This window comes from Melanotaenia boesemani, chromosome 9 (genome assembly GCF_017639745.1).
Source record: "Melanotaenia boesemani isolate fMelBoe1 chromosome 9, fMelBoe1.pri, whole genome shotgun sequence".
NCBI lineage: Eukaryota > Metazoa > Chordata > Actinopteri > Atheriniformes > Melanotaeniidae > Melanotaenia > Melanotaenia boesemani.
The window spans coordinates 2179904-2200131 of NC_055690.1; the positions used below are offsets into that span (position 1 = coordinate 2179904).

General features: G+C 45.5%; 1 protein-coding gene across 3 annotated transcripts in view; it reads right to left on the reverse strand.

Moving 5' to 3' along the window:
• Nucleotides 1-20228, reverse strand: part of sorl1 (sortilin-related receptor, L(DLR class) A repeats containing) — a 118959-nt gene that overhangs the window by 27518 nt on the left and 71213 nt on the right. The window contains exons 26-42 of one of the 3 annotated variants that reach the window (XM_041994393.1): nt 19313-19438; nt 17802-17912; nt 17573-17704; nt 17364-17495; nt 17126-17260; nt 16716-16868; nt 16451-16630; nt 15922-16050; nt 15702-15825; nt 15140-15309; nt 14926-15038; nt 9775-9879; nt 9627-9693; nt 4319-4401; nt 4129-4219; nt 3857-4047; nt 1504-1623 (exon numbers count right to left, since the gene is read on the reverse strand). In XM_041994393.1, the coding sequence (XP_041850327.1) occupies nt 1504-1623; nt 3857-4047; nt 4129-4219; nt 4319-4401; nt 9627-9693; nt 9775-9879; nt 14926-15038; nt 15140-15309; nt 15702-15825; nt 15922-16050; nt 16451-16630; nt 16716-16868; nt 17126-17260; nt 17364-17495; nt 17573-17704; nt 17802-17912; nt 19313-19438 (2162 nt within the window). Of the gene's footprint in view, nt 1-1503; nt 1624-3856; nt 4048-4128; nt 4220-4318; nt 4402-9626; nt 9694-9774; nt 9880-14925; nt 15039-15139; nt 15310-15701; nt 15829-15921; nt 16051-16450; nt 16631-16715; nt 16869-17125; nt 17261-17363; nt 17496-17572; nt 17705-17801; nt 17913-19312; nt 19439-20228 lie in introns of those variants that run through there. The other 2 variants (XM_041994392.1, XR_006011502.1) reach the window with 2 other exon arrangements.

Here is a 20228-nt window from a genome sequence, read left to right on the forward strand (position 1 = left end):
GTTTATAAAACCAGTCAGAGATCTTTGCTTTAGTAATTCTGAATATTACACTGTCTATTGACAACAGATCACATTTATGCATCAGCCTGCTTGCTTCAAGAAACGATTATTCCAACTTCAGCTTTCAAGCAGTTCAGGAAGCAGACACCCTCTGTACGCCAAAAACTCAACCATCTATGTTTACATTTGAGGCTTCACTGAAATGTTTGGATCAGTGACGTGCGGTGAAGTTTATAATTGGTGAGACACTGATTTACAATAGTGAGAACTGAAAAGAGCATCTTACTTCAATATTCATCCAGCAGCATGCAGCTAGTGGTAATGCTTCATGTCCCATCAGCATTCCTCTTTTAATTACACTCACACACCCGCTGTTACCAACTCTTCAGTGAGAAAAGTAGCTACCGGCTGTCCTAAAAGCTGACGTCATCATCTAACGTGCATAATAGCTGGTACATGTAGTTGTAATGGAGGCTGCCGTGGGGAGGAATGTCATGGGAAAGGAAAAAATGGACCAAAAGACAAGACATAAAAAAGTCGCTAAGTTGGCAACACCACACACACCGTGTTGGTGTGTGAGTGTGCCCCCTTGAGGTGAGGCAGAGTACTGCCAGCGGGCTTTTCTCTGCACTTTACTGTAGATCAGCAGGAATATTTCTCTCACACACACATTAAAGACATTACACAGACGGTGGAGAGTCATGGTGTATAACACATATTTCTGTAACGTTCATCTTGGATATGCTGAGGAACAGAAACGCATCATGAACTCGGTTTGTACTGGATCACCAGTCAGAGGAGGCCGAGCTCGCCACGGCCTCACCCGGAGTTTCTGCCCTGATTGGGCCAGGAAAATAAATTCAGTGATTTTCACTTAATAAACTGTCAAAAACGTGTTAAGAGTCACACTGAAAGTGCATTTTTAACACAGATCAGTGGAAAATATTAATATTTATTTTATGTTTTTGTTTCTTTATCATGACAGGTGAGGCACTGCGTCTCCTGCCCACACGTCACTGGTTTCCATTGACTTCTTTCCACATCTCAAACACTGCATGTTACAAAGCTGATGGTATATTTGCTCCTACATTTAGCGGGTGTAACGCTGAATAATTTCCACCTCTACCTCAATTTTTGTGTTTTTAAGTAGAAAAATTAGGAGGGCCAAGCCTCCCCTCCTTCCAACACATGTTACAGGCTTTTCCGCCAGCACAAATGCTACTACATGCCGAGTGTGAAAACTCAGAAGGATTGAGGTGTTTCTCTTCAGACGTACTGGGAATGAAAGCATCTGACTGGATGTCTCTTCTGACTTGACACTGTTAGATCTGCTTCTGGCATCGTCACACAGAGCTAAAAAGATGTGTTGCATTCAAAATCCCAAAAAGTTCTTCTGTGTTAAGAATCAGCAGCAACTAAAAATATCAAGCAGAAGATAAAAGGAAGAGAAAGTCCCAGATGTTACCGCATCAAGTTTATAATCAGAGAAGAGTTAAGACTCACCAAGAAGAGATACTGTTCATCACTGTCTACGGTCACAGTGAGGCCGAGAGAAGAGGAGTGGACCTCATGAGGTCTGCGGTACAGATCCAGGAAAGATGTCGCATAAAACACACCGTAAACCTGGAAACACACAAATAAAACTGTTAAAAAGTCTCCTAGTAATTAAGATCAGTGTCATAATTTTTCATTATAGAATAGAATAGAATAGAATAAGAAACCTTTATTAGTTCCTCAGTGGGGAAAACACTTTGTTGCAACAGTACAGATGCAGTAAACTGGGGCCAGTTTGTGAGATGAAGGTAGATGATGAAGATGAAGCTCCACCCCAGCCCTCTCCAGTTTGGCTTTCAGGAGCACCGGCTGGATGGAGCTGAAGTCACTGGAGAAATAAAAAACATGATTCTCACACTGCTGTCGGGCTTCTCCAGGTGAGCCAGAGCACGGTGTAGCAGGAAGAAAACCGCTTCCACTCCAATGCCAGGCCGGGAGGTAAACTGCAGTGGATCCATGGAGGGTCCCACCGTGGAGTGGAGGTGTCCCAGGATCAGTCTCTCCAGTGTCTTCATCAGATGGGACGTGAGAGCCACCGGCCTGTAGCAGCTGAGTTCTCTGGTATGAGATGTGTTTGGTACTGGTACAACACAGAAGGTCTTCCAGAGCTGTGGTACCACCTTCAGCTTGAGCTCAGGTTGAAGACCTGCTCCATAACTCCACACAGTTCATCTGCACAGGACTTCAGGAGCCTGGAGTTGATGCCGTCTGGTCCAGCAGCTTCTTTCGCCTTTCGGAGAGGGGTGGGCAGGGGGGGTCTGTGCTGGGGGGGTGGCTGAGTCCAAGGAGATGTGGAGTGCTTCGATGGCAGAATGAGCCAGAAGTGTGAAGGGCTGTGGGGGTAGTCCAGGTGTCCAGGTGTTTAAATGCAGCTGCGTGGGGGGAGGAGTGGGTGCTTGATCAAACCTACTGAAATGCAGATTTATCTCTGGTGGGACAGGTGACGTACTGTGTGTATGTTGGCAGAACAGATGATGGAAAATGACATGATTGAAGTCCCAGAGATGAGGAAGAGGGCCTGTAGGTGCCGATTCTGCAGCCTGCTGGTGACTGAGAGCAGGGGGTCAGAGGTAATGTCTGCATTAGCAGAAGGGGGGCGTACGCTGCTATCACAATAACATGAACTCCGGTGGCAGATAATATGGCCTCATGCTGACCGTCAACAGTTTAATGTCTCTGCTGCACAGTTGCAGGACTGGTTTACACCACTTTACATTCAAAAACACAGCTAGTCCCCCTCTTTTCGTCTTACCGCTGTCCTCCGTTCTGTCCGTCTACAGTAGAGAGAATTGTCCAGTAAAAACTAGAATCAGGAATAAGCAGTGTCAGCCAGGTTTCTGTAAACAGAAGGACGCTACTCTCTCTGGACTCCCGCTGATGTCCTCTGAGCGCTGCCAGCTCGTCCATCTTGTTGGGAAGAGGCCTTACATTTTCCATGATGACAGAGAGGAGAACAGGTCTGAAGCTCTTCTTTTCCAGAACCTTTGTCCTGGTGCAGCGTCCACGGTGAGTCTTCGGGGGCACGTCCGTAGGGACCTCATGTCTGTCCCTGGGGAACCATGCAGCACGACCAGCTCTTCCTACTGGAAACAATGCACGCAGGGGACCCCATGCACATTGTTCAACTGGATGTTTTAATTGAAAGAAACGTGGTAAAATAAGGCTTGTATGCAAAATATTTACAGAAGTAGTAAGCTGATGCAACCAGCAGCCAGCCGATCAGGTCTAAACCAGTTTGGCTTCAGTTGTCCCAGAGCGTTCAGTTCTATGACCTCTCTCTGTGGAACCGGCCCCCAGTTTGCCTTTAAGTAGCAGACACCCTCTCTGCCTTTAAAAGTCAAACTTTCCTTTTAGATGAATCTTATGGTAGATGGTCCCAGTGTTCTTGGTGACCCTCAGCAACCATACAGCCGTGCTGTTGTAGGCCTACTGATGAACCTTTTTCACTCTCTGTGGTGGTTAACACCCACTTGTTGAAGTTTGTTGTTTCCTTTCCTGTAGCAGGAATCCCAGACCTGTTGTTAATGTGTCCTACCTGGTGGAGGTACTGTGGATGGTCTCAGGGCTCACCTCTCCACTGTTGGACCATAATAGTTCTTGTAGTTTTCTGGAACCATTGATTGATTAGGTATTTATTTTTGTGCTTTTCATGCGTCGTCTGCATACAGAGCTGTGTAACCTGACACAGTTTGTCTTCCAACTCTGATGCTACTCTCCCACAGAACATGAACATATTTTCCTGTTTATACTTTCAGATTATTATTGTTAGAAATTTGTGTTAATGTGGTTGTTTGTGTTGTACCTGTGCAGGGGTCCCATTGATGGTCCAGCTGCACTCCACCGCCGTCTGGTTGAGAGCCTTGGCTTTGAGGAGGGGACGCTCTGGCTGGGTGCCGTTGGTTCGGTAATGGGACAGGGTGGTAGGACTGTCTCCTATACTGGTGTGAGCCCACACAGCCACCTCATACAACGTCCCTGCTGTCAGGTTCGTAGCTGTAAACACATGACACAGTTCATGGTGTGAAACACTTTATTGACACATAAGACCAAACAGAAACACAAACAGAAACCCACCTTTCAGGACCCCCTCTGTGACTGTGTAGTTCTTGCTCTCCTTGACGTGGGTGTCAAACTGCCAGGACAGAGTCACGATGTAATGTTTCACCTGGAAAAAGGAAACACAGGGGACCCATCAAACTTTGCAGTGTGGACAGAAAGCATCACTTCTATGGCCAACGGAGAAGTTTCAGACGGCAGCTCTTACATTGAACTCGGAGCGGAGGAGGAACGACAGGCTGATGGAGTCCGAGGTGATGCTGTTGTCCTTCACAGATGGAGGAGGGAGAGCTTCAGAAAAGCACAGGTCACAAACTCATCACCCTGACAGGTTAAATACCTCCATTGTGATTTAATTATAGCTTCAAAGACATAAGTTTACACTGTGTTCCAGATGATTCCATATGTAGGATTTCACGTAATGAAACATCTGGGTTTTAGACTTGTGTTGTTTCTCATGTCTGTTTAGATAAATTATAACAATCTCAGACTGGTTTGATCATTTGTGAATGGATGAAGGTCGGGATGGTCCAGATGAAAGGAGGTCGGGGTGGTCCAGATGGATGGAGGTCGGGATGGTCCAGATGGATGGAGGTCGGGATGGTCCAGATGGATGAAGGTCGGGATGGTCCAGATGGATGGAGGTCGGGATGGTCCAGATAAATGGAGGTCAGGATGGTCCAGATGAATGGAGGTCGGGATGGTCCAGATGGATGGAAGCAGAGACTCAAGTCTGGGACTCGGACTCAAGTCGAACTTAAGTCACATTTCCAGTAACTTGAGACTCGACTTGTACTTGCAATTTTAGACTCGTTAACAGTCCCTTTTTTCTTTTTTTTCATTATCTTTTCTTTGTCCGCTCTACCGTTTGCTGTTGTTTCTCCAGACGTAACATTCACATCTCACACAGTGCACGCGCAACGAATCAAAAGATTGGCAGCACCGGTGAACGCAGGTGTTGCTGCATCACTATAACTTTTGGGTAATAAACTTATTAAAAAGGGATCAGTATAAGAGCAGCCAACTGTAACGCCTGTGGTATAAAAATCCAGGACGCTGCATCCACCTTCATCCACCTTAAAACACACCCGGAGAGGTTAGACACTGTAAGATGAAGCTAATGTTAGCATCTGTTAGCAACAAGCTTAGAGCCACAGTGGCGTAAACGTTGGCTTGTTACTACTTTTGTACTAAAATAATGTTATCTCCATCAGATTGGATCCAATGAATGTTTTCAGAAGAAGAACGAGACATTTACTGAATTGTTTCCATTAACTAACTTTGACATGATGACAAACTGGGACCAGACCAGCTGTAAACAACAAGGTTTTACTGGGTCTGTTTAATATAAAAGTCCAGCTGTTATAAGGGTTTTATTTGCTATTCATACAATGATGTAACATACTAGACATGTTTCGGCTGTCACCTCCACGCTTCCTCAAAAACGTCCACTAATATCAGCAGTTTTCCTCAAGAGTGGTCGTCTCAGAAAATCAGATCTGCTGGACAGCCACGCCCCCCACAGTTTGGTGGTCTCTGGAGTAGGGAAGCCCAGGTGTATGAGAGCATGTACGCCCCCTCATCCTGGTTTATGGAGGTGCTAGTCCTCTTCCTGATCTCGATTGCCTCCTTTATTCAACGTTTTAATTAGTTTCCTCTGATCCAACAATCCTTCTGTTGTCCCAGTCCATGATGTAGTTGTTCCTCCTGCGGTGATCCAATAGGGCTGATTTAAAATTCTCCTGTTCTGCTTCTCTTTTTTGTCTTTCTGGTCTTGTTTCCCTTTGTTTATGGCCCATGTTGGATCTTGACAGAGTGAGAGTGTGTGTTGAATATGTCTTTCCTCCTCCTGTTTGTCCTCTTCGTCTGTGATGATATCGCCCCACTCGAATAATGTCCTGACTGCTGTGGGATGTTCTGTCCAGAGGAGGTACTGGTCTGTGTTCTGACTTCCAGGGGAGGTACTGGTCTGTGTTCTGACTTCCAGAGGAGGTACTGGTCTGTGTTCTGACTAACAGAGGAGGTACTGGTCTGTGTTCTGACTTCCAGGGGAGGTACTGGTCTGTGTTCTGACTTCCAGAGGAGGTACTGGTCTGTGTTCTGACTAACAGAGGAGGTACTGGTCTGTGTTCTGACTTCCAGGGGAGGTACTGGTCTGTGTTCTGACTTCCAGAGGAGGTACTGGTCTGTGTTCTGACTAACAGAGGAGGTACTGGTCTGTGTTCTGACTTCCAGAGGAGGTACTGGTCCGTGTTCTGACTAACAGAGGAGGTACTGGTCTGTGTTCTGACTAACAGAGGAGGTACTGGTCTGTGTTCTGACACCCAGAGGAGGTACTGGTCCGTGTTCTGACTTCCAGATTATTTGTTTTTGATAAAATAACCAGAATAAAACCAGATAAAATATAGTAGATGGGATGACCAGCGGTTTAACAGCGAGGGTGATCAAAAGGATTCCCACATAAATATTCATTTTTACTCCTTTAAAGTCAATTTAACAAATGATTTTTGGAAGTTTACATATTCCTCATCACAGTATGCTGATATTTCTGCATCTTTTCTTTTCACAGACATTTTTTAAAGAGATTTAGTCTATGATTAGAAATGGGATGCTCTGATTGAGGTGAGGCGTTCACTTGTAGGAGAAAACCTGTGGATTTTTCAGGCTGGGCCTGGCGGAGCCTTATGTTCCAAGGCTCGACCACCAGGTGCCCCTTGGCTAACTCTCCTCCTAGGCTGGGCTCCAGGAAGGTGCCCCAGCTTCCTTTTCCAGGCCAGAAGTCTAACCCATCATGATGTTTGTCTATCGAAGTCTCTGAGACCACTCTGGTTTTTGATTTACTGGTCTGGCTATGATCCAACCCTCATCTATGCCCACCAGATGTGTGCGGGCTGAAATGAGCTTCCTTCAGGAGGTGGCCAGGCTCAGCCGGAGGTCTCTGGTGAGGAGCTTGACATTAGGGATGTCACCTTTAGAAATATTCTTGGTATCATGATTATCACGGTTATTCTGCGTTAACTGATTTTTCCACCAATAGGAATGTGTAAAACCACATGAAAACTCCTTATAGGTCTTCTAAGTTTGATTTATTTCTAACTTTCTTGCCAACATAACTACTTAACAACAAAGTAAAGTAACCAAGAAGTCTCATTTCAACTAAACCTCCTCTGCTGTGTGCAGAATAAAAAATTCCCACATATTAACTGTAGATTTCTCTCAGAGAAAACGGATGAAAAGCTACCTACCTGGACCTCTACCTGCCCCTCTGCCTGGACCTCTACCTGGACCTCTACCTGCCCCTCTGCCTGGACCTCTGCCTGCCCCTCTGCCTGGACCTCTACCAGGATCTCTACCTGCCCCTCTGCCTGGACCTCTGCCTGGACCTCTACCAGGACCTCTACCTGCCCCTCTGCCTGGACCTCTGCCTGGACCTCTACCTGGACCTCTGCCTGAACCTCTATCTGGACCTCTACCTGCCCCTCTGCCTGGACCTCTACCAGGACCTCTACCTGCCCCTCTGCCTGGACCTCTGCCTGGACCTCTGGCTGGACCTCTATCTGGACCTCTGCCTGGACCTCTATCTGTCCCTCTGCCTGGACCTCTACCTGGACATCTACCTGGACCTCTACCAGGACCTCTACATGGACCTCTGCCTGGACCTCTACCTGGACCTCTGCCTGAACCTTTGCCTGAACCTCTGCCCGGACCTCTACCTGGACCTCTACATGGACCTCTGCCTGGACCTCTACCTGGACCTCTGCCTGAACCTTTGCCTGGACCTCTGCCTGAACCTCTACCTGGACCTCTGCCCGGACCTCTACCTGGACCTCTGCCTGAACCTCTATCTAGACCTCTGCCCGGACCTCTGTCCGGACCTCTGCCTGGACCTCTACCTGGACCTCTGCCTGAACCTCTATCTGGACCTCTGCCTGGACCTCTACCTGGACCTCTATCTGGACCTCTGCCCGGACCTCTACCTGGACCTCTGCCTGGACCTCTGCCTGGACCTCTACCTGTACCTCTGCCTGAACCTCTATCTGGACCTCTGCCCGGACTTCTGCCCGGACCTCTACCTGTACCTCTGCCTGAACCTCTATCTGGACCTCTGCCTGGACCTCTATCTGGACCTCTATCTGAACCTCTGCCTGGACCTCTAGTTTTACGTCTAGAGTTTTACGAAGATGTAAATGACTCGCTGAAATTTAATGTGAACGTTGCATCAGATGAACATAATTTAACCCGTTACTGAACATTTCCCTTTACTTTAGCACATATAGCTGCTGGTTATCCTGCAGGGGGTGAAACATATTGGACGTTTTCCTCCTTTCACTGCAGCGTTTTATGTCCAGCTTTACAACCTGGAGAATTTTCCTCCAAATGATACCTCAGTAATTTTTCTATAACCAAAGAAATCCCACCAGCATGATTTAATCTGTTAGTTTGGAGGAAAAAACTCTTCCTCTACTGTACAGAAGGAAAACAAAGCAACACAAATTGTTTTCCTTCCTGACCCGATCAGACGATTCAAACATTATCTTTCCTGGAAAGAGATGATATTTACCGTAGTATTTAATTCCACGATTACTTGTTAAAAAAAATGTTGTGACATTCCTACTTGCTAAGCAAATCAGCTGAGGAGTTTCGAGCATCTGATCGGGACGCCTACTGGGAGGAGACCCTGGAGTGTAACTGGTAAAAGAGGTGTCCAAGTCTCCCTCCTGATGTGTTGCATTGGCAACTCAATCCCAGATAAATAGAAAAAATTGATGGATTGATTAAAGCCAAAGTTGATATGATGCATCTGAATTATCACTGACTTCTGATCAAGTTGTGTTCTTCAGAAAGTCCTGGGGGATGCTGAAGCCATGAGCAACAACAACCTGCATCACTGCATGTAGAAGCCATAAACTGTTTTAAGTTGCATCAACCTAAAACAGTTAAGACGGGTTTAAATCAAGGCTTAATTTTATCAGGAGCTTCCAGAGCTTCTCTTTTCATGTGTCTGCCATGCAGGATCAGTGGAAGACCGGTTAATGGGAGCCATCTTTGCTCCTAATCAGGAGAAGTTACCTTTCTAAGATGAGAGGAAACAAGCAAATTTACTGTACTGGTTGAACGTTAAGGCTTAGAAAAACTTGTGAATGTCAGATTCTGAGCAGTGGCAAAGAGGACAATGATTACACGTTCACCTCAGGTGAGCAGGTGCTTCTGTGCACCAATAAACAAACCACATCAGTGGCTGCTACATTATCACTACTGAGCTTTCAAACATCAGCTCCACGCAGCCCACTGGTCGCCACTAGATGGCAACGTTGCACAGCTTTTCAGTCCAGGTCCCCCACTCCAACACACCTGATTCAGATTAACGAACGTCCTCATCAAGATCTTTACAGCCTGTTAAGGAGCATTTATTTCATTCAGGCGTGTTAGAGTAGGACTACCTCTACAACATGCAGGGCAGGAGGTACTCAGGACCTGGACTGAGAAACACTGCTGTGGAGGGAAGATCAGAATACCTTTTTTAGGGGTGATGGATTTAATCTCAGTCCAGTTTCCGACACCTCGACTGGTAACAGCAGCCACCTGGAACACATCAGCGGTTATACGCAGCGAATCGAATGACAGACAGATGTTTCACCACAGCGAGTTACGTGGATGTCTTACCCTGAACTTGTACAGAGTGTCTGGCTGCAGCTCCTTCACCTCAGTGCTGTTTCTGGTGGATCTCTGGGACGTCCACTCCAGACCTCCACGCTCGCTGTATTCAACCTGCCACACACACACACACAGTTAGAGGCAACGTTAAGCCTAATCGAGTAATTTATTAAATAAAAACACAAGTGCCATATCTCTAAACGAACCTCACTTCTAGGAAAACTTTGAATAGTTTTTCCAAAATGGACCCAAAACTTAAATTTGAACCTTTTTTTTTTTTTTCTTTGTACGAAGAAAATTATTTCAGCTTCGTCATATTTATAAAATATAAAGAAATCCAGAATTTGATGCAGGAACACAATAAAAATCAATCTGAAGGAAGGTTTGTGATAAATACGGGTAGTTTGGTTCTGGAAGATTCATGCTGATCGGCTTTTCTGTCTCTGGCACCGTCTCCGGTTGCATTTGTTAATCATTCGGGTAAGGAGGAGGAAACTAGCGGTTCCTGGTTCACACCGTCACATATTTACCCTCAAAGTATTGTTCTTGGACACGCTAGCAATATTAAGCTAAATTTATCAGTCTCATGTCAGTCAGACCCACGTGTAGCTGGAGAATGAAACATGTTGATAACAGCAGACTTTCACTGACGTATTTTCCTTATTTCCGATAACTTTTCAGAATTAATAAGGTTTGCTAGTGACAGAGCTGTAAAATCTATTAGTCATCAGACAGCCATGCACGTCTATGAAGATGATCAGGACCAGATATCTAGTGAGAGTAAAACAGCAGAAGGAACAAGAAGACGTCTTCTCTAGATCACTGGTGCTGTGCAGATGTTGGAGACTAAGGTCTGATCATTTAGGGGTCATGAATATGGTGAGAGAAATTATAAACAGACTCTAAAATACAAATCAGAGAAGGACCTTCCTGGTGGTAGACAGGTTTATACTTACTAATATTAGTAATACTAATACTAAATATTTATAAGACGCTACTTGTGACAGAAAAGAAAATCAGCTGATCATGATTCACAACAGCAGCGCTGCACAGACACAGAGGTCCAGAAAGCATCTAGAGCAGCATGAGAGTGGCCATCCTGCAGGTTTTCCATGTTTCCCTGCTCCAACACACCTGACTCCGCTCAATGAATCATTGTGCAGAACTTCATGAGCTGTTAGATCCAGTTAATTGGATTCAGGTGTGTTGCTGCAGGAATACATTGAAAACCTGCTGGAATGTAGCCGTCGTAGGACCAATGGAGTGGCCCTGGTCTAGCGCTACAAAAGTTTCTGCAGCAGAACTGCAGGAAAGGTTTTTTAAATGATGAGGGAGACGTCCGGGTGTTGAACCCTCTCACTGGGGGGGATGCTCCATCTAACCTCTTGATGCAACGCCTCCATGTTTCTCTGTCATAAATGAGCGATGCATGCGTTAAAGATTTTAACACAATTAATTACATAACTGAGTTTCTGCTGTTAACGCGTCATTTTAGCCAGTCTTAATATATAAAACATTTCATATGATTTTTGGTTCTTTAGTGAACAAGCAGACAGAATCGGGCATGCTGACAACCAGATGTCACAGGTCTAACTAGAACCTGGGCTAACTGTGCGAGGTCGCTCAGCCTCAGAACTTTAGCCCTATAACACCTCCTACACAATACTGTGAAAAGATTCAGAGTTTTTGGGAAGTCTCTTTGCATTAAGACCAAAGCCAGAAACTGTATAAGAAACCGCCGAGCCAGCACGATCCTTGGACCTTGGAAAACCCTGGTCATCAAACGACATCCGCGGTGCATCCAGAAATGGACCTGAAACTGGATTACACAAGGTGGACACGGTGTATGAATTCTTCCTTAGACACCGGCTTGTCTCACACAGTGGACATGTGGTGGGGTGAGTCCACATTTCAGCTGCTTTCGGGGAAACTGACGTCTGCTTCTGTATGCCAAAGATAAGAGAGATAATCCAGGTTGTTATCAGATAAAGCTGTGATGGTATGGAGGACTTCATCTGTAGGGGGCTACCATTGATGCAGAGGTGGATGTTGGAGTGCCTGAGGAGAGATTCTTTCCCACAAACTGAACCAATGAATTCCACATAATCAAGTAGATAATATTGTACAGAAACAATATGTTTCTGCACAAAACAACCAAACAAAGCAAAATAACCAAAAACCCATCCTCAGCAGGACAGCTATGACTGCAAACATCCGGCTTTTTCCAAAACAAACCTTGCTGCACCGCAGTGTCCTGTTTCTATGCCCTGAGGACAACGAGGTGAGGAGTCCTGTGCCATGAGGATTGCAATGCATGCGGTGGCCTTGCTATTTAGTCCAGTTTTAAGAGATGTCAGGTACAGTGGGAATGATGGGATGATGCTTTGGTGCAGTGACAGAAGGAAATGTGGAGCATCTCCATCTCCTGAACACCTCCACCTGTTCACCTGCTGTTAACATAAATATCCAACCAGCCAATCACGTGGCAGCATGTAGTCATGTAGACGTGGTGAAGACGACCTGCTGAAGTTCACACTGAGCATCAGAATGAGGAAGAAAACGATTTACGAGACTTTGAACGTGGCATGGTTGTTGGTCTGAGTATTTACTGGGATCCACCCACAACCATCTCCAGGGTTTCCAGAGATGGTCTGAAGAAGAGAAAACATCCAGAGCAGCAGTTGTCTGGACCAGGATGCAGCAGAAGACACACCGGGTGCCTCCTGCCAGCTAAGAACAGGAAAGTGAGGCTACAGTTCACACACACTCACCAACACTGGACAATAGAAGATGCAGAAACATTGCTGGTCTGATGAGAATCTGCTGGAAACATCATGGAAACATGGATCCATCCTGCCTTGGATCAACGCTTCAGGCTGCTGCTGGTGTAATGGTGGGGGGAGGTTTTCTTGGCCCACTTTGGGCCCCTTAGTACCAACGTGGTCTGGTTTAACCAGCACAGCCTACCTGAGTATTGTTGCTGACCATGTCCATCCCTTTATGACCACAGTGGAGCATCTTCTGATGCTACTTCCAGCAGGATAATGCACCATGTCACAAAGCTCAGATCATCTCCACCTGCTTTCTAGAACATGACGATGAGTTCACTGGACTCCAATGGCCTCCACAGCCACCAGATCTCAGTCCAGTAGAGCAGTGGATCCTAACCTATTTTCCTTGAGGACCCTCTTCAGGATAGAAATGAAGTGATCCACCTGCTCTCTGAACTCATTAAACCCCCGTACATAGAGCTTTAGCCTTTTAAATGGCTTTTTGTCATTATTTTATTTTATTTATTTACTTTTTTTTTTTTTTACTAAGGATATGTGTGTTTAATTACTGTAAAACAGATTTTGATGAACCCCATTTATTCACTTTGGGATCTGGTTTAAAAAGTTTAGGTTTTTAGCTGGGGCGTTTCCTGGACCTGGGAACATTAGGGGCTGAGCCCACACCCTCGTAAGAACCAACACAGTAAAAACGGCTTTTTATTTAAGCTTCTTCAGCATTGTGTCACCTTGTTTAAAGCCAAATACTGTAATATGTGCTTCAATATGTATTTATTTTCAATCTTAAACGTGACCATGTAAACAAGATCTCTAAAATCAGAGGTAAACTTTTACTTTTCCAGACATCTGCTGTTTATCTCCACAACCTGCTCTTTAGTGCACATCTTCTACAACAAAAGGATGAACGTGAACTGTTTTCAGTCACTTGCAATTTTCAGAATAAAGATCATGATGTAGTATTTACTACCTCTCTATCATCTCATCTGTCTCTTCCTTCTTTCCCTACAGGCTTCACTTGTTTTCCTTCCATCATTTCCTTCTTTCCTTCTTTCACTTGCTGTTTTCCATCTTTACCATTACTACTTTTTCAGTAGTATAGCCGAGTTAAAAATAGTGGTAAACTCTGATTTTTCCTCCCAGTCTGGAACACGCCTGTCCTGGAGCAACACACACATACAAGAACCACCAACCTCATTAATACATAAAGTAAACACCCACACAAAGGTGAGACCATGAAAGACTGGTTTTGTATTCCAAATATAAATGTATTGTAAAACAACATAAAATGTAAAACACTCTTTAAAACTCTTTAACTACTGACCAGCCAGTGACCTGGAGGTGAACCAAAACATCAGAAAATAAATTTATAATAAAACTGTTCTTTATTTATCTATATTTAAACTAAAGCAGCATCTAGAAACCAAACATCCAACACCAATGGGAAAGCCATTTCCATCTACTACAACACAAACGCATGCACGCACACACACACACACACACACACACACACACACAGCAGCGGGTAAACCAGAGAAATACGTTGACTTCACTGGATTTAATGTAAATGTGTAGAACAGAAAAGGGCAGGACTAACGGTTTAGTACAGCTAGCTTAACCTTCGAAGTACCAAGTACTGTCATGAATGATCTGCCTAACGTTCATTTAATTTTAAGACATACAGGGTTTAAATTATTTGTGGTTTACCTGTTTCGTGTGTTGGTAGAGCCTTGCTGCCCATCGGCAGCGACCACAACTGAAAAGTGTCTCTCTTCTTTAAATAAAAAACCGTCTGATGTCCATTTTTGACCGCTAATAATGACGCTCGAAATAACACCAGAGTTCAGATTAGAGATAAAACGCCGGGCAGTTAGCCAACACGGATGATTCCTGCTTCCATAAATTTCCTCTGTGATTGGTCATATTGTACCTGTGTTGCATTCACAAAAGCCAGGAAATTACAAAACTACCATCTTCTTTAATGCCATAAAGCGGCTGAGAGAATGTAAACTTATTCCTTCTGGGATGAAAAAACATTCGGGGCTTGATGTGAAATGTTCGGGGCTAGAGCCGGGAATGCCCAGGCCAGGCGACGCCCCTGGTTTTTAGGCTCCCAAGAAAAAGCCAGTTCCATGTGAACTAAATGTCCAGATGATAAAAGAGCCCAGATTGGGAACCGCTGCAATAGAGCAGCTTTGGGGTGTGGTGGAACAGGAGATTCTCATCGTGGATGTGTATTTCTAAATTCAGTAAAGAAATTAAAAGTCTTTCCTTCAGTTGTCGTGTCTGTTAAAGTAAAAACTGTGTTCAGGGTGTTCACTGCAGCGAAGCGTCACGCCGTCATACAGCAAGCAAAACAAAAACACAGACTCACGATGTACTCCCTGATCAGGCCGTGGGCCTTGTCGGGGGGGTTCCAGGAAACTTCCACCGTCCCTTCTTCACCATTATTACAAGTCAGCTGCAGGTTTCTGGGAGGGTCAGGCACTGCACCACGTCCACACACAAAAACACACATTCAGCACCCAAAATAAGAAAAGCAAACCAAACCAAGTGGACCACAAGACCAGGGACCAGGTGATACTTACATCCCTCTGGCGTCCTCACTGTGATCACCTCGTTGGTCTTGTGCAGCTTGTTGAGGCACTGAGTCAGCACCTTCACATGGTAGGTGGAGTCTGGTTTCAGCACCATCAGTTTGTAGCTGGTTTTGTTGCTGTTGGTGTCCATAGGGGTCCATGACTGAGTTCCTACAAGCCTGAACGCAAGAACACACACAGAGGTCAGAAACTGAGACATCATTCTGGCACAACCTCAGAGGGAGGGTAAATAGTGGTCTGATGCAGAGATTCCCAACCAAGGGTCCAGGACGCCCCAAGGGTGTCCCTTAAAGAACACAGGGGTCCCAGAGGCTTTGAACATTCAGAGCCATTGTGATTAATGTCCACACATTGTCCCCATTTTAAGAAAAAACACAAGACTCAGCCAACATAGATTATTTATGATGAGAATCTCACTTTTGAAAGCATAAAACCAGCATGGTTTCAGCACAGATTGGGGCAGGGGGTCCATGGCTTTTTAGGGTTTGCATGAAAGGAGTCCCCAAAGAAAACAGATCAGGAACCACTGGTCTGATGCAACACAGCTCACCTGTAGTAGACCAGGAAGTAGCAGGAGTTCACTGGAAGGTTTTTGGGACGGGACCAGGTCAGAGTGATGGCACCTGAGAAATCTGGAGTCCACTGGAGGTTCTGGACTTTGTAGGCCAGTGTGTCTGCTGGGAAGCAAAAACAAGGAAAAAAGGATGAAGAGAAGCAACCAGCGGGTGGCCGAGGCAAAGTGGGAGGAGTCTCTGTGACGCTACACCTACAGGTGCAGTTGTCCTCGTCGCTGTGGTCGGAACAGTCCAGGAAACCGTCACACCTCTCGCTGTCCAGGATGCAGGCTTCACCGTCAGAGCAGCGAGTACCATTAACACAAACCAGAGGTCCACGAGTGGCTGCAGACACACACACACACACACACCTAATAGTAACGGTCTGCTTTTGGTTTATTTTTATACACATCAGTATAAATGAAGTCATTCTACTATCTTCTGATAAATAACATTTATAACAAATCTATTCAATACAATATTGAAGATGCCCCTTTCACCCCCCGTTCATAGTGTTCAGGGACAGGAACTCAGCTGGTGAGAGGAGGGTTCTGGCTCTTCAATTCAATCCCTGATCTGTCCACCACGTTAAAATGTCCTTGCTGAGTTTCCTGAGCAGGTGGAGGTGCTGCCAGGTTATTTTCTAGGCTGTGAAACCTGAACCTGCTTCACCTGTTGGCCCTGGAAGCTGAGTGGTGAGAACGGAAGTTGTCTCCAGAGAATTTTGTCTTAAACTCAGACTCACGGCAGTTCGCTTCATCAGAGTCGTCCTGGCAGTGGGCTCGGCCGTCACAGCGCTGCCACTCAGGTATGCAGCGAGGGGGGCGGCGGCAGAGGAACTGATCTCGACGACAGTGGCCGGGGGGTGGAGGCGGAGGAGGAGGAGCCTGGGTGGTGGCTGGTGGCACAGTCACAGAGCTGTTTGCTGCAGTCACGGAAATAAGAAGTTTCCCAATGAGGAGGTTTTCTACATGTATATGAACTAATAAAACCTGAACTCAAGGTGGTACCTGTTGGACATCCGAGCTCATCGCTGCCATCAGGACAGTCAGCGTAGCCATCACACACCCAGGTGTTGATGATGCAAGCTCCAGAGCCGCAGTGGAAGCGGTTGGGGCCACACGTGGTGGGACCAGGGGTCGCAGCGTGGGGAGTAACACCGCCTGAGATTTGATCACAATGACAGTAAAGTGTTAGCTAGATCAGAGTCAGCGGGTTCATGGTAAATGGTCTGTACTTATATAACACTTTTATCCAAAGCGCTTTACATGTACGTCACATTCACACACTGATGGTGGAAGCTGCCATGAAAGGCGCTCAACCACGGCCCATCAGGAATAATTAGGGGTTTGGTGTCTTGCTCAGGGACACCTCGACATGAACCTTTCTACCCACTGAGCCATGCCGCCTCCATCAGTACCTGTACACTGAGCCTCATCAGACCAGTCGCCACAGTCGTTCTCTCCATCACACTTCCACCACGTAGGGATGCAGCGTCCATTCCTGCATTCGTACTGGAAGTACCTGGAGCAGCCGGGGACCTCAGTGGGAGCAGCTGCAACGTGAAGTTTGCATCAGATTCGCTGCTGCAGTACAACTATGGGTACAAGGTTGAAAGTAAACATCTGGCTAATGCTCTAAAATCTCTTCATCCTCACCACAGTTGGCTTCATCAGAGTAATCCCCACAATCGTCCATGCCGTCACACTTCCACTCCAGGCTCACACACACTCCATTGGCACACTGGAAGGTGTAGGCGTCACACACTTTACCAAATTCAGACGGAGTGGCTAAAAAATGAAACAGGAGCACAAATTTTAATTAATGAACATATACATGTTACAGGGTTACAGAATTATTTACTCACCACATCCAGCGTACTCAGCATCCTCATCAGACCCATCCTCACAGTGTTTGATGCCGTCACAAACCAGAGAATGAAACAGACACTGGGCTCGGTTCTTACAGACAAACTCCATGTAGTGAGTACACAGTGGGTCTGGAGCAGGAAGAAACAGCAACAGGTAAACATCACGCACCTCTCCCAGCATTAAGCTCACACTGGTGCTCTCTGATGGCCACATGGAGCCACTCACCACAGTTGTGCTCATCTGCACCGTCCGGACATTCCTGGATGCCGTTGCAGTGTGCCGTGGCCGGCAGGCAGGTGTTGTTGGAGCAGAGGAAGCCTTTACACTGAGTTCCCTCTGAAAACACACCACATGAATCAAACTTTGCTGCTAATAACAGAAACATCAGAGTCTTTATTTCTGGCTCCATATTTGCTGACAGGACAAGACAAACAATGCTGGCTTTTTCAAGATCCTTTTAATGACATTTATCAGAAATAAAATGTTAATTTTTCATCATTTGTTGAGAATCCTTTGCAGAAAATGACTTCCTGAAGTCTGGAAGATGCGTGACTTGATGCTTTACCGCATTGTTAAGGCAGATGTCCTCAGTTGCTGCTTGCTTGTGGGTTTTCCTGCATGATGTTTGCTTTTAAATGAAGCAGATCAGGTTGAGATCTGATATTTACCTTGCTATCACAGTCTGTTTGGGGTCCTTGTCTACCTGTACCGTGAAGCGCCGTCCAGTCTGAGAAGCAAGTCTTCCTTTCAAGATGGCGGGGCTCTAGCAACAGCCTGCTGCAGCAGCTCTGCACATTCGTCTCTTTTTATGTGTTTTCACTGATTGTTTTAGGTTGGTACAACCTGCACATCGCAGCAACACACCAGCACCAAGGTGGACTTTATCTCTTCTGTCTGTAGTTTACAGTTTTGTGTTGGACTGTCATCATATCTGGTTCTGGGAGTTCAACTGGACCACAGGCTGGAGTGGGTCTGAGTGGGTCTAAGTGGGTCTGAGTGGGTCTGAGTGGGTCTGAGTGGGTCTGAGTGGGTCTAAGTGGGTCTGAGTGGGACAGTCAGGTCCTTGAATGGATGCAGCGCATGCTTGATCAGTCTGTTGATGTAAGCACCATGTTCATTGCTGTGGTGTGATGGGAACAAGTAACTCCAACCTCTCTGTCTGGAGGAAGAACTCATCCCACCACCACCACCCTGGACAGATGCAGTACTGGACTGAGTTGACCACTAACTGGACTCCTGTGTGTATATGCAGTACCTGCAGCTTAACCACTTGCTGCCCTTAACACTCCTAGAACTCTCTAAACATCTGAACCTCTTCTCCATTTTTTTATTCCATTCCAACAACTGGAATCTGTTAAAAACCCACTAAAGCTTCGTACCTACAACCAACTCTTTACTTTCTATTAGAAAAGATAGTTTCTGATCAGTGTACCTGATTCTAATTCTTTTTTTTACTCCTTGGAATTTGCTTGTTGAATGAAGTATATGTCGTGTGATTATGGTTTGTATTTTGTTCTTCTCTCATGAGTGTATGGCTGTAGAAATGACCTCTCGCTGTCACCTCTTACCAACTTACCTGCCGTAGCTTCCATCTGTAGAATCAGTATTTTTGTACATGTGAGTGAAATGTGACATGCCTACAACCCTAATCTACATCTGATTAACAAGACACCTCCATACCTTCACTATTATATTCAAGAAGCTGATTGAGTGAGTCTTACATGATGTCATCTTACCACAATACTGAGGATCTTCATCAGAGTTATCCTGACAGTCATCATCACCATCACACTTCCAGCGCAGTGGTATACAGTGACCAGTGTGACACTGGAAGCTGCTGGGCTCACATGTATGGTGCCCCACTAGGGTCAAACAGACAGCTGGTTAGACAGGTTGTTAACTCGTTAACACGTTGGAGTTTCTGCAGAAATAAACGTTTGTTTGCCAAATTAAACAGAAAGTTTTGATTTGTCCAAACAGAAAACTCCAGTTCCAGCCAAGGTGGGATGTTTTGGAACCATTTTGATCCCAGTCAGCATCAGACATGATGTTTCTCAGCTGTCAGATTGGGAGGTAAAATGATGTAAAATGAATGTATGAATAGATGTAGCAGCATAAAGGTCGACCAGAAGAAGAAAGCAGAATTTATTACTAACAGAACTTTGTAGAAATAACACACAGATCAACAGTGACCAAACCTTTTCTCATCTCATCGTTCTCTCAAGTCTTGGCTTTCAGGAGAAAAAATATTGTTATTGAAACAAACACACAACAGAAACTATTTCCATGTTTCCACTTTTTCCTCATTTCCAGTTATTCCTGCTACTATTTACCTGCTATCCTCACTAAACCAACTCCAGCTCAGCTGCTTTGTGGCGCCACCGTGCATCAGAAACGTCTTCTTGGCTTTATTCCAGCCATAGAGGAGCATTATTTTTCTTCTTTTCACACACACACATAGAACTTTCTGCTCACTGGTTGATCTTTGGCTGCTCCTGATTGGACGTTACCGTCAATCTAAGCTTTCTGATTGGTGGAAAGTCTGACAGGAAGTGGCTTCATCATCATGTCCAGGTCTAAATAGAGGTCTCTTAGCAACATAGTAGTGATGGTGATGTTTTTATGATGAAATGTGATAAATAATGCTGTTAT